Source organism: Plectropomus leopardus, chromosome 1 (genome assembly GCF_026936395.1).
Source record: "Plectropomus leopardus strain MGB_pleo_1.0 chromosome 1, ASM2693639v1, whole genome shotgun sequence".
Lineage (NCBI taxonomy): Eukaryota > Metazoa > Chordata > Actinopteri > Perciformes > Serranidae > Plectropomus > Plectropomus leopardus.
The window spans coordinates 17291669-17308255 of NC_142176.1; the positions used below are offsets into that span (position 1 = coordinate 17291669).

The 16587-nt window shown below is 39.1% G+C and overlaps 1 protein-coding gene across 2 annotated transcripts in view; it reads left to right on the forward strand.

Moving 5' to 3' along the window:
• Positions 1-16383, forward strand: part of cdh16 (cadherin 16, KSP-cadherin) — a 33071-nt gene extending 16688 nt beyond the window's left edge. Inside the window, exons 10-18 of one of the 2 annotated variants that reach the window (XM_042489388.2) lie at positions 619-831; positions 2684-2760; positions 6103-6294; positions 10084-10325; positions 10436-10566; positions 10868-11107; positions 13896-14012; positions 15067-15183; positions 15439-16382. In XM_042489388.2, coding sequence (XP_042345322.1) covers positions 619-831; positions 2684-2760; positions 6103-6294; positions 10084-10325; positions 10436-10566; positions 10868-11107; positions 13896-14012; positions 15067-15183; positions 15439-15539 — 1430 coding nt within the window. In that variant the 3' untranslated portion in view covers positions 15540-16382. Of the gene's footprint in view, positions 1-618; positions 832-2683; positions 2761-6102; positions 6295-10083; positions 10326-10435; positions 10567-10867; positions 11108-13895; positions 14013-15066; positions 15184-15438 lie in introns of both variants that reach the window. The other variant, XM_042489378.2, reaches the window with a different exon arrangement.
• The last annotated feature ends 204 nt before the right edge of the window (positions 16384-16587 follow it).

The window sequence follows — 16587 nt, forward strand, 5'->3', positions numbered from 1 at the left end:
CAATGAGATCTCTAAATAATCCCTTGTCACATTTGCTCTGTAAAGGGAATCTTTCACAACAAGGTAGAGGAAACACTGGCTGGAGAGACACTGCAGTGATGGAAGAGCTGAGAGTGCCAGATACCTTTTGTGAAAGCAGATTGGGATTTTTGCCAGGACACAGGGGGAAAGCACCCTCACTCATAAAAAGCACATGGTGTGTTGTGACATATCAGGTCCCAGCATAAAAGCTTTTTTGTTGATGCTTTAAAACGGGTGATTCTGGGAAATGAATTAGACCGGACAGTCTGTTTATCTAAATGGAATTACTGGATGAGGATTAAATGAGAAAAATATTATTATATCCGTCCTCCCCCTTATTCCCATTCAGTGTGTTTGTGGTTGTAACTTATTGCAGTGAGAAAAACATTTTGAACTCTGAAAAGATGTCTGTGTTTAGTTGTTGTTTCATCTTCTTTGTTAAAGAATTTAAAAAAATATAATGAAAAGAGATACAGAAATTATAGCAGAAGTAAATGACTATGTTAAAATTGTGTCTCAAGTGATCTTATGGCTGTACATTTTTAGATGAACTTGTCTTTCAGAGGCCAGCTGTTACTGTTTTTTTTGTTTCCCCAGGGACAGAAATCCTGACAGTGCAGGCAGCCGATAATGATGATCCCAAGACGGACAACGTTCGGATATTCTACCGTTTAGTCGGACAAATTCCAGAGAGTCCCCGTGCCCTCTTCAGAGTGGACCGTGACTCAGGGGTCATCTCAGTCCAAGCCGACAGCATGGAGGGCACTGCACCTCAATACACTCTCACCATCACTGCTGAGGATGCCAAAGGTGATTTTGGATCGATGCAAAATAGAGCCTCCCTCATATTGTGATTTAACCTTTTCCAACCTCACTAAGTCTCACAAAAGGTATAAAGACATTTAAATTGTGACTTTAAAAAAAACAACCTTTTTTATCGAATGTCTTGGCATTTCCTTTTCGTGAAGCACTGAGATACATTGGAAGGGAAAAGAATACTAGAGATAATGTTTTTTTAAGTTCAGTTTTGTTTTTTTAATTAAATTACTGGATTGTCAGTATTGCCTTTATTGACCACCAGGAACTAATAGTAAAGTAACTAAGTCATAATAATGAAGTGATAATAAATAGTGTATGTGTATTTTATAACTTGGAAAATTAGCAGGTGAAATGAGTTTTAACTACAACTTTAATGTCTAGATTACCTTAATACAACAACTCACTTAACTGCAAACCAAGGATACATTACATTCGTATGTTACAAATTGCATCAGATACGCTGACACTTAACATTTCTTTGTATTAACAATGCCATGGTTATTATGTTGTTAGGTTTAGGCACAATAACCACATGATTATGGTTAGGAAAGATGATTCAATGTCTCAGTGAAGCTTTTTAAGGCACTAGCCCTGGTGGAAAAATAGCAACATGTCACTAAAAACACCCATGTTTAGTGGCTAAAAATCAACTGAAAGCACAGCAATGACTCATCAAATCACATATTGTTTTGCTGTTTGTGGGTCTTGGGGCTACCATCTCATCAAGGTGTCATGTCATCCGCTGTCCCCTCCACTTCTTGATGACAAAGTCAGCTCATATATTCACAACAGTGGACACATAGACTTTAGACACATTATTTTAGAAATGGACTGTACTTGTATAGCACTTTTCTAGTCTTTTTGACCACTCGAAGTGCTTTCACACTACATGTCACATTCACCCATTCACACATTGGTGGGGTGGCCGAGGCTACCGTACAAGGTGCCACCTGCTACTCAGTAACCATTCATAAGCACGCACACACCAATGACTCAGCATCGGGATCAATTTGGGGTTCAGTATCTTGGCTGGAGGAGCCGCGGATTGAACCGCTGACCTTCCGATTAGAGGACACCCGCTCTACCTTTGAGCCACAGCTGCCCCATTAATATAAAACATATGAAACACATAGATGTAAGATATTTGTGGTTTGAAAAAGCGTACAATGCCAACATTTTTTCTGGTGACTGAGCTGCATACAAATGTTTGACAGTTTGCTAATTAAAATTATAAAAATGTAATTAGAGGATATATTTGTATACTAACAAAAGAAGTCAAAACCTTATTACTGAATTATTTCTCCTGCTCCCTCCCACTATGCTATTATGCTATTATGTAGACATATATAGACTCATCCTGTAGACATATACAGTAGCTTTGCTTTGATTTTGGGTCTACTGCGAATAAGAAGATCTAATTTTTGGAAGAGAATTAAATTATTTTTCCAGTATAAAAATAGTGCTTCCTTAAAAAAGACTTTACGAGGCAATGTTTCCCATTACCATCCTTGTCATTTAACTGTTGCAGACGTGGACGACATGACCAATCACAGTGTCCATTAAATGTCGGTCATGATGAAAAAGTAGTATGTGATCAAGCTGCAAGCCGTTTGAAGGACATTACTGTACCTTTTAGGAGTCAATTAAGAAAAGAGAGAGAAAAGAAAGCATAGTGTTCAGCGGGGTGTACATAAGGTATCCTCAGGGGTGACAGATGATGTCGTCTGCATGACTCATGCATCAGGTTATGATGCGGCAAGATGAGGTACTTGCTGTTCCTCAGCATATTTTATTTGGGCTGACCCTGAGTCACTGACAGAATCTGTGATCATGTCCCTGGCAGGTCTCAACAGTTCGTGCACTGTGGTTGTGACGGTTCAAGATGAGAACAACAACCCACCAGTCTTCTCCCAACACGAGGTACAAGTGCACATGTACAAACACACACTTCTGACGCAACGCTTTGCTCAGGACACGATAAACAATACTTCTTTGAAAAAGGCAGGCCAAACATTACAAGGCCATCATAAGTGGCTGTTGGACTGCGGACTGTGAATCCGCTGCTGCAGGTCACTGATCTAATTTTCCTGGCGGGGAACTAGATATGCTCTCTAATCTCAGGCTTATAGCGATGGCACCGTGTTATTGGAGGAGTTTTATTCAGTTCTTTGTGCTCAAAGTGGACTGTGTTCTTAGGGTTTAATCTGATAAAGCTTTCTTTGGAGAGTAGTTTCCACTCATTTATTCATGGCCACATCTACATCACGACTAGACAATGATACATAATGCCGTTAACGTGTTAGGAATTATAAAGGATCAGTGTCGTCATACTGTAGCTAATACAGTGTCACAGAATCAGCTGGTTCTCTATTTCTGCAGCTTACTGATTTGAATCTACGTAAGGGAGTAGATGAAATATTTTTAATATTAAACATGCACTTTCTGCTTGAAAGGTGGCTGTAAAAAAGTTTGTTTTTTCTTTTTATCATGAAGAACAGCAGCTGTGGTCACATTGTGTTAATTACAATGCATTCCAATGCTGCCAAGTTTTCACAGTGGTGGGGAAAAAACAAAACATCTACAGAAGTGTCACTGTGATGATGTTTAGAGCGTTAAAAAATAAGAAATGAAAACTAAAGGCGCAGTTCAGCCCAAGTATTTTGAAGGAAAAATATGTATTTTTGATTTTGGGGTGAACTGTCCCTTTAACATCCACAAAACCACTCACAGCAAAATCTACTTCTTCACTTCTTGTTAACAGCTACCTTTGAAGCAAACATGAGCTGAGTCTATACCCTCCAAAAAAGATTTTTGAAGTATAAGACAAGCAATTTTGGGGTCCCCTTGTGGCTTAGGGGTTAAGGTGCTTATTATAGCCTAATGTCCCTTGACTACTTCTGGCTGGGGGCCTGTGCTGCATGTTGTTCCTCATTTTTCTCACCCCTCATTTCCTTTTGTCCCTTTACTTTATGTCATCTAAAAATGTACAAATGCATATTTAAAAAAAAAAAAAAAGATCAGCCATAGCACAAGTATTTGCAATGATAAGACATCTTTGGAAGCTACCGCTGGTATCGATTTTTATGATCCAGTTGATCGTAAGTGCAGGCAGCCGATAGATCTGCCTGAAATGTGACAGTGGTTTCCCTCCTTTTTACATAGCTGCTTGTATGAAAGAAAAAATCGACTGCAGATAGGCAGTTACAGAACATCCCTTCACTTTGCACCCACATGTCCCCCATAATAGAAGACAGAAAAGTCTTACAGGCTGGGAGATACGTGGGAGAGCCATCATGCTGTGATAATGGGTAACCCGTCTCTAGCTGTTCTCTCTCTCAGACCACAGTGACACTGAAAGGCTGCACATTCTTAGCTGTGAAGGAAGATTTTATTTTGAGCAGGGAGAGAAGGTCCAAGCTTTAAATTTAACCACAGACATTGGCTGTAGAGCTTTGGTGTGTAATATCCATAGCAATAACAGGAGACGGTGTTGTTGAATACAAGTTTGAGAGAAGATCTCTTTGTCTTTTGTATAGCATCTGTCGTCATAGTGTTCTTTTTGTCCTTGCTCCACTCAATCGTATTTTCAAGCTGTTTCAAATAAATGTGCTCACTTGCTCAGATAATTGCCACCACACACACACACAAACACAGAGGTGGAAAATGCTCTTGAGCAGGTCACGCCTGAGAAGTGCAGCTTTTTCCATGGCAATGTGAAGGCACCACTATAGGGGGTGATGTGGGAGGCGAGTGGTGACAGGGCTGGGTTCAGCAACCCTGTGGATGTAGCAGCTAGATCAGAGGCATGGCTGCTTCACTGGAGGACATGTGTGAGTGTCAGATTAAATGGCTGTCTAAACACACGGCGGTGTGTGAATAAAGGTTAGCGAACACCAGGAGGGCAGGAGGAGGCAAACGTGAACATGTGGTCACATACAGTCATGACGTTATATGTGACTTTTATTAGCCTATTATTGATAAAAATATTTAATTTGATTAATATATAGTGCAGCTGTAATGCTGGTTTAGTTCAATTTGAAATGACTCTGCCTCATAAAAACAACTTTTTAATAATTACAGTTTTGGAGATCTTTGTTGAAAAAAAAGTGCTTTAAAGGATTGGAAAAGGATATAATCAAATCAGTCTCTTTTTTTAAATTCAATATAACAGGATCAATATTTGGCCCCAAATCAAGTATATGACTGTCACTATTAACAATAAAGTCACAATTATAATAAGAATGAGAAAGGGAGATGGTTGCAGCAAAGATCAATAAGAGGTATTATAAATAGTATTGACGCAAGTTTGACATTTATTTTATTAACTTAATAATGAAATGTTAAATTTTTGCTTAGGATTTTTTTTCTCTTTTTTTGCGATAATATTGATACCATTAAATATTGCAATATTATGTTCTGTGATACTGTAATGATTTTCAAGCACACTCAATTTTTAATTGTTTCTTTTTTTATTTAATTTTTGTGTTGTGTTTAAACTCCCGTTTGCTGGATAGATAGCTTGTGTTTTAATTTGACTACAAATTGCATCCATTGTAACAGCATATCATTAACATGTTACGGGGACTGTGATAAATACAAAAGCAGATCACACTGTTTTGATTGCATTAAAAAATGTTAATTTTTTGTACTCAATGCTCTTATGCAGATGGCGGTGTGTTCTTAAGACCCTTTTCCCAAAATTAGTTTTAAAAAATTGCAACATGTTGCTTTGCTCACAGTATTGCAAAAAATCGGAATATATTGCATTGTAACCTCTGTGCTGGGCAATATATATCAGTATTGTGACTAGATATCACCTTAGATTTTTTATATTGTAATATTGTAAGTGATGCATTTTCCTGGTTTTAAAAACAGCATTACAGTGAAGTGAATTACTGAATTAATGTAGTGAATTCATCAAACTGACTGTTCTGTTACTTGGCTTTACCAACTGAGTCATTTTATCCACACTACTGATGATGATTTCTTAGAAATCTCATTGTGTCAAGGTATTTGGTCAAAGATATTGTGATATTTGATTTTCACCATCTCACCCAGCCCTACCCTGTATCATGATATGTATTATATTGCCAGATTCTTGCCAATGCACAGCCCTAGTCAGTGAGGCTTCATGTGAGCTAAAATCTTAAATGTATCATGATACATTTGCACTGTTCAGAACATTTTCACATAGCAGTATCTTGTTGACAAATGAATGGTTCCTGCTGGTTAATCACACATTTCCCATCTCCGTCCCATCAGTATGGACCATTTCACATTCCAGAGGACGCTCCAGTGGGCACCACAGTAACAGCTGTGCTGGCAGGAGATGCTGATGTTCGAGGAGGAGACAGCTGGCAGGTGGACTACCGTTTAGAGTCTGGAAATGAGGAGGAGGTCTTTACATTGGTGACCGACAAGCAGACCAATGAGGTCTCACTCATCCTGTCAAAGGTAAACAGCAATAACCATCCCTCGACTTCTGCGCACACACATTTGACCACCTTATTGATTACTGACCACATACAAATTGCTCAGCTCAAAGTTCCTGCCAAGTCCAAATTAAACTGAAATGTTAATTGTCTCCTCTCAGGAGCACAAATATTAATGTCAAGGACGATTTTTGGTGGTGTGCGTCTGTCCTCTGTGTCTTTGCAGTCCTGAGAGACCGTTCAGTGGCTGGCCATGTCGAAGTAGCAGACACTAACTCATTACAAGAACATGGTTTTAATATGACAGTGTGTACAAGTGAAGCAACAATAGAAAGGTTGGAAAATAATATCCCAGTGCTTCAATACTTGAGTCTGACATGCATCAAAGAAAAAAAGAGTCCAGATGACAATGGAATGTTTTGCCAAATAATCTCTACTGTCCCCGGGGCGCATCACCCTTCGCCTGCCCCGTTTAATCCAACAGGACATTTTAGGGATGCATGAGGGAGTGTGTGTACGTGTGTGTGTGTGTATGTGTGTGTGTGTGTGTGTGTGTGTGTGTGTGTGTGTGTGTTTGTTTGTGTGTTCTAATGGTCTGCTCTCTGTAAGTGGGCCAGGCAGGAGACAGTCTATTATTTCAACCTCTCTGTGGGAGTTGACAAATGTGATTGAACTGTGAGCTGCACAGGCTCTGCTGAGATAAAGCAGGAGATGTCTAAAAGCTAAAAATGGATCTCGTATTATTTCAGATTAACACACAAGGACTTCTGTTTTTTGGAAATGATATTACACAGATTAAATTTCTGTCTCTTTGAGCAGCTGTGTTTAGAGCTATTGTGAGATATTATGATGACCAACTTTGTATCAAAGGATCCTGTTGATTATTTAGCTCATTTTAGTATAAAAAAATGCTAAAAAAGCTTAAATCCTACACAAGTAAAGCCCCAATGGAATAAAGTGCACTTGAGCAAATCCTTTAATTCATTGCGCTACAATGGGAGGTCAGTGCCAGAAGGCAGACACATTTCATTATTAGAAATTACACACTGTTCACAGCCCAAGTGAGTAATTAGATTGTGTGAGCAGACACTAATGGCAGTTTACCACACAGGCTAGAGGGTGCCGATTGAGGTAAATGTATAATGAACCAGGGAGTAGTGAGGAGAAGCTAATAAGGATGAGGAGGAGATGACAATACATCAAAATGTAAAACCATTCTGTTACAGAAACATAAACTAAAAAAAAATACTTAAAATAAAACTTAAATAAAGATTTGCTTGAAGTGAACTTGAACTTACCGTAGCCATTCAATTAATCATGTCAGTGTAATATTTGCCTTTAATGAAATTGTTTAAAGTTATCAGCAAATACATCTTTCATACATATTCATCCATTATGAAAACAGGTATGAGTCATCAGTTAAAAGTGATGTAAGAGAACTGAATCATATGAGAATGACCTTAGCAGGAGTAATGCTGCAAATTTAATGGCAGGAACCATTAATCATTTTGATGAATAGGGCATATATCACAAAGAGATTTGTTATCTTAAATGGCTGATGCTGCTCAACGGTTTTTAACAGGTTTAACGTCAGAGTCTTGCTGTTTTGTGTTAGTGTTAACAGTTTGGTGTTGGACGTTAACCATTGCTGTGGGGCTTTGGCCAAAGCGGCAAAATATTAAAAGTTCGGATGAGATCAGGCTCTGCCATGTTACCTTGTGCTAATCAAGCAAAAAAGAGCAGGAGGAGAGCGGCTTATGGAGACGGTCCTTGTGTGATCGAAAACTGTAACACAACTATATGCAATTTTCACTTGCCCCTGAAATTTAATAGCGAAAAAACACCCATAAACATCACAACTTGTGTCATAACTTTGCAGAAAAGCTGCTGGAAAAATAGCTGCAACAATCCAAAAATGGCCTGTGAAATCTTGGAGTGACTGTGAAAGAGGTCACTTGTAATGACAGACCTACAGAGATTGAGAGATGCAGTTCCCATCAGCTTTATGGAGCATAACTTGGGACATTGTTTTCGTTTTCTGGCCCGCATCTTTTTTGTTTTGTTTCACTCTCGCTGCTATCAGAGTGTCATGTTTGGCAGCAGCGAGCAGCTGCTTTCAGCAACAGAGTTCAAGAACGCACTTTACTCTTCCTGCTCAGCACCAAATGGCAAACGTTAGTGAGTAGCTGGTGGGTACGTGGATCATTTAGCAACAAAAGAGACAGATATTTCCCTCAGGAGTTGTTGTAGAGCAAAACAGATGTTAAAAGAGAGTGAATATTGGACTTACATTCAGTAGGTGAAAGAAACACAGCTCAGAGAAAATCATAATTTTTGTTTGGTGGATGTGTAAATAAGCGACTCTTTGCTAACAAGCAAATTAAAAGGTGTTGATACGTCAGTGTTGGGCTAACTGCTTCTTTAAACAGCTTCTCCCTAATTGCCAGTCAATTACTATGGGATAGAAGAAAAATTACTTACATTTTTTTCTTTATAATAAACAGTGATAGCGAACAGTAATAATAAAAGAACAATCAAATTAATGATTATTTAAAAAAGTCTATTTTTTAGATAATTGAATATATAGATTCAAATATTGGGTACCAACAGTACAGGTGAGCTTTATAATAGTGGGTGAAGATGAGTAAATCTAACGTGGTATCGTCATGTGACGATGACTGACTATAGACTCGAGACAGTACTTGCTCCATGTTCTGGTGCACTGAGTAGTTTGATGCGTCACTTTCAGTCAACGGCAGTACTCATGCACCCTCCAAGGTCTGCGTTTCTTCTCCATGGCAACAGAGACGCACGCCTGCCTGAGCAGCATGATGTCAGGTCAGCGCTGGTCTAATAACGTCTTGCTTCATGGGCAGACAGAACACATTGAAGTGTGAAACCTGACAGCAAAGACAAGCTCCAGGGCAGGATTTAGGGGAAACATTAAGTAATCAACGCATTAGAGATTAAGCTAAAACATGTTTCCTTCAGTCCCTAAGTATCAAAATCACCGACTGTACTGTCAACACCATCATAACTGCAGTTAATCCTTCCATACCTCCACTATGAAACAACAAATTTAATCCTTCGAACAAAGTCAGCAGGTCACAGTTATTATTTTTAGTTTCAAGATTACTATAATACCATCACCTTAAATCTGCTATTCCAAATTTTGACGACGGATTGATATTTTTTTTATGTGATTTTTTTTTTACACCATTTTACAATCAAGAATCTGTATTTAATTCCCTGCAATGTTTAATAAATGTCATACAAATCCTTCTAACAAGATGTCAAGCTCATCCAGTGGTATTTTTTGCATTGTCACAACCAGTAGCAGTTGCTCTTAGTGCATCATCATGGAAAATGTTTCATTAATGACACAGTGAATGAATTGGCTCGTCTCCCTGTGACCATTGTCTGGCTCATATTGGAAATACGGCTACTCACTGCCAGTAAATCCAGTTTCTTTGTAAGTGAGATAAGGGGACCGGACACTGGTGACTGTGCAATGTTACTCTCTTTCTGGTAAAGAAATGTGTGGGAGTTTTTCCATCAGAGTGCTTACAAAATGTGTTTGAATCCAGAGAAATTTGACGACTCCCCTTAAATAAGTCTCATTTTTATGTCCATTGTAAAGGACGAATCACCATGATGTCATGCTAAGAACAGCCGTCACTTGTGGGTAGACAACTGGCAATTTGCTTTCAATTGTGGAGATATATGAAATCAACCCTAACTATAATGTTTAAAGATACATTGTTAAACACAGGTGGTAATTTTGAGTGTGTGTGTACGTATGTTTTCACAGGTCTTGGACTTTGAGCGTGAGAGTGAATACATCCTTGTGCTCAGTGCTCAGAACCCAGTGGCTCTGGTCCGCGGCCGGTATGGACCTGCGTCCACGGCAACCGTCTCCATCTATGTCGACGATGTGAATGAAGGTCCAATCCTGTCTCAAAGCCATTATGAGGTGACTGTCAGAGAGGGCGAGGAACCAGGACGGGTTATCGCCACCATCCGAGGTTACGACCCTGATTCTCACCCAATCAGGTGAGCCTAAGAGCTGATGATTCCTGTCGGAATAATTATCCACTTCCAAAGGTCTTTTTATACAGAGAAGCACATGTTTTACTTCTTGGTTGTTGTTTTTTTTTGAGCAGATATTCTCTTCAAGGAGACACTAAGAAATACTTTTCAATAGGGAAGTATTCTGGTGAACTAAAGACGGTGCAGGCCTTGGACCGAGAGGAGAATAGCACATACACCATGGAGGTCATTGCAGTGGATGGACGTAAGTTCGTTCTGTCATTATAAATAGCAGAATTAATTTATTAGCAATTCCCGGTAAATTATTTTAAAAACTCTGAGAAAATAGCACTCACATATAAAAGCACACATGCACGTCTATACAGACACACAGAGTCTTAAGAATACAGATGCAGAAGGAGAGACATAGCTGCAGAAGAATGAGATCAAGAGAAAAGCAGTATGACTGCGAGAGAACAGAAAACAACCAGCAGAGAAGGTTAGGCAAGGTGGCAAATGAAAAAAGATAAACATTCAGACTTTTTTCTGATTTTTGCTCCTCATAGGGAACTCTTCCTTATCTGCATCCACGCTGGTGACGGTCCAGATCCTGGATGTGAATGACAACAGTCCAGTGCTCGTTGGAGACTACTCCTGGAAGTACCTATGTACGCCTCGCTGGGAGGACCAAGCCCTGGTGCTGGCCTCGCGGGACAGCGATGGGCCACAGCACGGGGGACGGCTCAATTTCTCCCTACGAAGTGATGCCACAGTTCGACGTAACTGGAAGCTGACACCTATAAATGGTGAGATGAACACAGACTTGGTGAACCTGGTTGACAGCATACAGTGCTAGTCTTTATTATGATCATCATGGTGAAAAGAGAAGATAGTTGAGTAACATTAAATTTTAAATCAGGTGTTTGAAGCATCAGTTATGCCCAAGTGCTATTAGAATTTTTGTTCAGGATGCTAGCGTGTTCTCAAAGCCAGCAGGAGTGCTGCTAAGCGGATATAATTATCAGTCTAAATCAGAATCCTTAAATTCATCACATTTGTGATATCAAATCATTCCATTAGTTTCATATGGACATGAACATCCCAATCTTTAGCAGCAGTATGAGGCGCACCGGCAGCTGCCCTTTTTTGAAGTTACGAGCAATTGCCATAACAGAAAGAGCAAGATAGTCCGCATGGGGCGGCCATGAAAAGAGGTGCATGGGTCAAACAAATTCTGGACTTTCACCCAGGACACCGTACTTTCAAGCCCAAACTGGAAATAGAAGAAAAGAAAAGAAACAAAACAAAAAATAAACAAGCAGACAGACAAAACTAAAAAAAGTTTATTTTGAAAAGACACAATGCATGTAATTTGCATAACTGACACGCCACCCATGAGCATCCAAAACGCTGGAATTGGAAGCGAAAATGCGTTGCTTTGGGTATGTGAGCGTTTTGTTTTCTATTACAATGCCACTTTGCAGAATCAGCCTACTTTGAAATAATGTAACAAAAGGAAGTTAATTAGTTAATTTATTGAAGAAGATGGTTGATGTCATCCGCCACAAAGCTGTGCAGTGTGACATTACTGCTAAAAAGATTTGTAAATACAGCCTGTGGACTAAATGTTTTCAGTGATTTTCTTACCTATATGAATTGAAATCGGTGATATGTCTTCCAGGAGGACACAGTCAAAGAAACAAAGTGATCTGACCCTGAAGATGTGCAAATTGCCCTGTTCTTTTTTCCTCCTGCATAATTTCGTCAGTCCTATCAGGAAGGGGAGGTGTAATGTAATTATCCGTTTTTTCGCCATTGTAAACTGCTAACGTTGGGCTCATTTGATGCAAACTATTTACTGCAATGACGTCTGACATTAAGTCATTCAAACAGCTCAACCACTTCCTTCTCAGGTTTTTTTTTTATCTCCCTCTTTCACTCCCCTGTTCCTGTTGGTATTGATTGAGCCAAGCTGTAATTATATCTTCTGTGTAATTTCTTTGGCGTCACTGCTGGGTTCCTGCCAGCTAATGGATGCTAAAAGAGGAATCTCCCAGAATGCTTTGCACCTGGTCGCAGCCTTTAATGGTCGTACCAATAAAATGTGTACTTGTGCCAGTGTAATGAGGAGCATGGTTTGTGTGATACAACCAAGACCTCCAATGAAAAGAGCACGTGTGTGCGTGCACGCATGCTTGCGTGTGCGATTGCAACTCATTTCGAGTCTTTCAGAGACTCTCAAATGTACCATGTGTAAATAATTGGCAGTTCTTTTCAATGCAGAAATTCAGTTAATGAGGCAGCTCACTCTTACTCCACTTATGTCCACTCTGAATGGCTGTTCATGGCAGTCAGGAGAAAGATGTGACACATCCAGTCTTTATGTAACGCATTTTAATAGCATTGCAATGCAAAAAATACTTTTTGGTGTCACAGTTGTCTAAAATAGTTCTTGGTTGGCAGGCGATCACTGATCCAACCTGCGTAAATGTCACATCAGCGGCGAAACAGCACAGATAGAGGATAAATTAACAGCCTGCACAGCTCGTGTTTCCCTTACAGACAAATGGAACATGAAGGGGAACGATGGTGAGGTGTGAGCGTGGAGTTTAAGACCCTCAGATAAGGGTTCAAACAACTTGATAAAACAGGTCTCTTTACGGGACAGGGCTTTTACGTCATGCAGCCAGGCGTGTATTTAAGACTGATTTACAGAGATAAGATAAAGAGTCACACACTCCAGACCCCTCAACGTACTGCTCCATCAGTCTTTCTCGTTCTGTGTTGTGTAGTTACACAGCTGCATGTTTGCGTGTGTTTTTGTTTGATTTTTGTTCCTTTGCAAGTGGAAATTATAAAATATTGTAAAACTGTGTGTGATTGAAATGTATACCAGTGTTGCAGTTGACTTCCCTCTGCCTGTGTTTTCTGATTTTTGTCATATTTTGATATGTTCGGCGCATTCCTGGGCGCAGCGCTCAGGTGAGGTTGGGACTTTATAGAAACGTGGCAACCAGGTGCCAGACTGTAAGCAGCAGGCATCCAAGAGGAAGCTACGAAAATCATGGACATGGTGCCGGATAATATCTTACATAGTGAGGTGAATCACCAACTGGACAAAGCTGGGGTTGGCATTCACTCTCACCCTTGCTTGTGATGTGAAAATGAAAAAAAAATAACAGAGATTGAAGCATAAAAACATGAAAACAAATAAAGTTTAAAAGTAATATAAAATGGCAAGATATGGATGATAAAACCCAGAAACATTTTAAATATGCATGAACACTTACCGGTAAAAGACAGTTTTAAGAAGGGATGCAACAGATGATGTAGCCTCTCTAATCTCAATAAACAGAGTGTCCCATAGTCCCAGCTGCTCTAAATGCAAAGGCTGGGTCACCTTTGGTCACTGTCTAAAACGAGAAAAAAACAGCAGGGCTGCATCCACCGATCTGAGGGAATGTCCAGGCACATAGGGGGTCATTAAATCCTTGATATAAACTGAAAGAAGGTCATTTAGTGCTTTAAAAGAGATCAGTGAAATTTTAAGATCAATACTGTCTTGGTAAAACATTTATGTGTTTTACCCCTCAGATACTCACACCAACCTGTCCTTAAACATCCCGTACCTGGCCCCAGAGGTCTACACTGTGCCCTTCACCATCTCCGACAGCAGCTCTCCTCCCAGGAGCACCTTCATAAACCTGCCAGGTAATGCCGACTCTCCTGCTGCTGAGCTTAAGCGAACGCGGGGAGGTTATGGGACAAGAGCACAGGAACAATCAATAAAGATCAAACTCTGTGTGTGCCAGCTTGTCCCAGCACTGCTCTTGTTTAGTAATGATGCAATGGAGCTTAACAAATGATTTTTCCAGGCTTGTGGTTACACAGCTCTCTTAAGATTGTGCTCGGCCCAATACAGCCTCCTGACACCTGATATACACAACACAACACAACACAACACAACACATTACTTCTCATACAAAGGGTAAAATAATGTGCGTAGGTGTTGTCTCCTCCTATATGACATTCAGTTTTCATAAATTATATATAACATGTATACCTGTGATCATGGAAGGATAATGAGACAATGGGCATTTTGGCACAGATATGCAAAACACTCCACCGCCTCAACTACACAAGACACAAAAATAAATTTATATTGTTTTGTGTCTCTGTAGTCTTTAGGCATCTTTTTGTGGTTGTCTTGTGTCCCTTTGGGTTAGATTTGTGTCTTTTTTGTTGGTTTTGTGTCTCAATGTAGTCATTTTGTGTCTCCTTGTGGTTATTTTGTGTCTCTATCAAGTCAATTTGTGTCATTTTGTAGTAATTTAGTTTCACTTTGTTGTAAATGTGTGTTGCTTTGGGGTAATTTGTGTCTTTTTGGTTGTTTTGTGTCTCTTTAAAGTCTTTGTGACACTTTGAGGTAATTTTCTGTCTCTTTGGGCCCTTGTGCCTGTGCCTAATACACCCGTTCAGTAAGCAATCCATCTGCACAGGCAGGTAAACGTTTAATGTCTTTTACCTGTCATTTTAAAAAGAGTTTATTATCCCTGTAAGTCCTCAAATACATCTTCTATAAGTTTGAAGTTGAGCAGTATTTTTAGTTGTGTTTATAACATAAATAGTTTGAATCCCCAAAAGCCCCAAACATCAATTCCCAACATTACATGCAGTCTTTCAATGACTCGTACTTCCTGTTTTGTCAAAACTGCTCTGTTGTTATATGTGAGTTGTTTTTGTTTTCCCTTAATCCTTTCATCAGTGACAGTGTGTCCCTGCAACGTCAGAGGGAACTGCAAAATGGCTGCTAAGCAGCTGGAAGGCATGCCAACTATTCAGTCTGCAGTGGGGATTCTGCTCGGCACCTTTGCAGTAATAGGTAAGCAGAGAGGTTGATGTAAACAGTTATAATATGATTTATCATAAATATGAGTGCAGTTGAGAATGCATTGTTAGCTCCATTACAAGCTTTATGTAGTCAATGCTGAAGGACCCTTGTACTGCATTTCTTTATATTTTTCATGGCAGGCATCATGATAGTGTGCCTATTCACTATATTTTACCATAGTGCAGCAATTTAGATGAATGTCCTTTTGTTTTTTGTTTATTTAATTTTTTTGTTATTTCATTCCAGGAACTATCCTAATTGTTGTGTTTGTGAGACTGTCCTACCAGAACCCCAAAGAGCCGAGCAAAACTAACCAGGAGAGAGTTCCCCTGAAGATTTCAATCTAATTAGGATGACACTGTATCATCCATCCTGCTCACTGCTCCAGCCAACTGGACCAATGTTGCTTTCAGGGCACTGAACTCATTAAGTGAATGTCTAAAAATGAATGTATATTTCATTTATTGGATCAAAGTATAGATATACACTGACCTGACAGTAAAATGACAATATTTTAGATATTTTAGATTAGTCATAATACAGTATATAATGAAAGTTTAGTGCTTAGGCCTGTGTCTGGGACATTATGTTGACTTGTGTTTTAAGTTTGCCTTTTTTATTGGTGTAGAACTGATAATTTGTTTCTAAATGGTGTCTATACACTACAACAGAGTAATAGGGCCATGGTTTAGGAAAACAGTTGAGAAATGTAAGAATTAAGTCATAATATGTATGGAAAAATGTTGCTATATATTAAAAAAAAAAAAAGGTTAAAAACATGATGTACAAAAAAGTACTGCTTTTGTGAAAATGTTGCAACTTCTTTTTTTAATTTTATGACTTTTTGTCCCTTGATATGTCAACTTCATTCTCAAAATCATTTTTCTATAACCTTGGCCCAAATACTCCATCGTAGCTTACGCTGCATGTATTAGGTCTTCATTTCTACATTTGGTTACTGAAATATGATGCTATCTCTCTAATTTTGATAAATTATTATAAAATGATTGCTGTAAACAATAAATCAGAAGAAATACGCCTGTAAATGCTAATGTGAGTTATTCAGATTTAACACATCAATTCAGAATTAAAACATAATGCAAGCACCATAACTGCATCATTTCATTTAACTTTGTATCTTCATATTTATAGAGGATGATTCTTAAAAGGTCCTAAGGTGTCTTTGAATACATGATATCTTAAAATATTTACTGATTAAAGGCCTGAAAGCATATGAAATTCATATTGGATGGGTATTAAATGTTATTTTAGTCTTTCACTGTAAGAATTTCTGGTGTTGGTACAACAGGAAACATCAGTTTAACAGGACTGAAGCACTATTTATTGGGGGAACAGACTACAACACAGCGCCTGTATGCAAGCAATGACCCTATT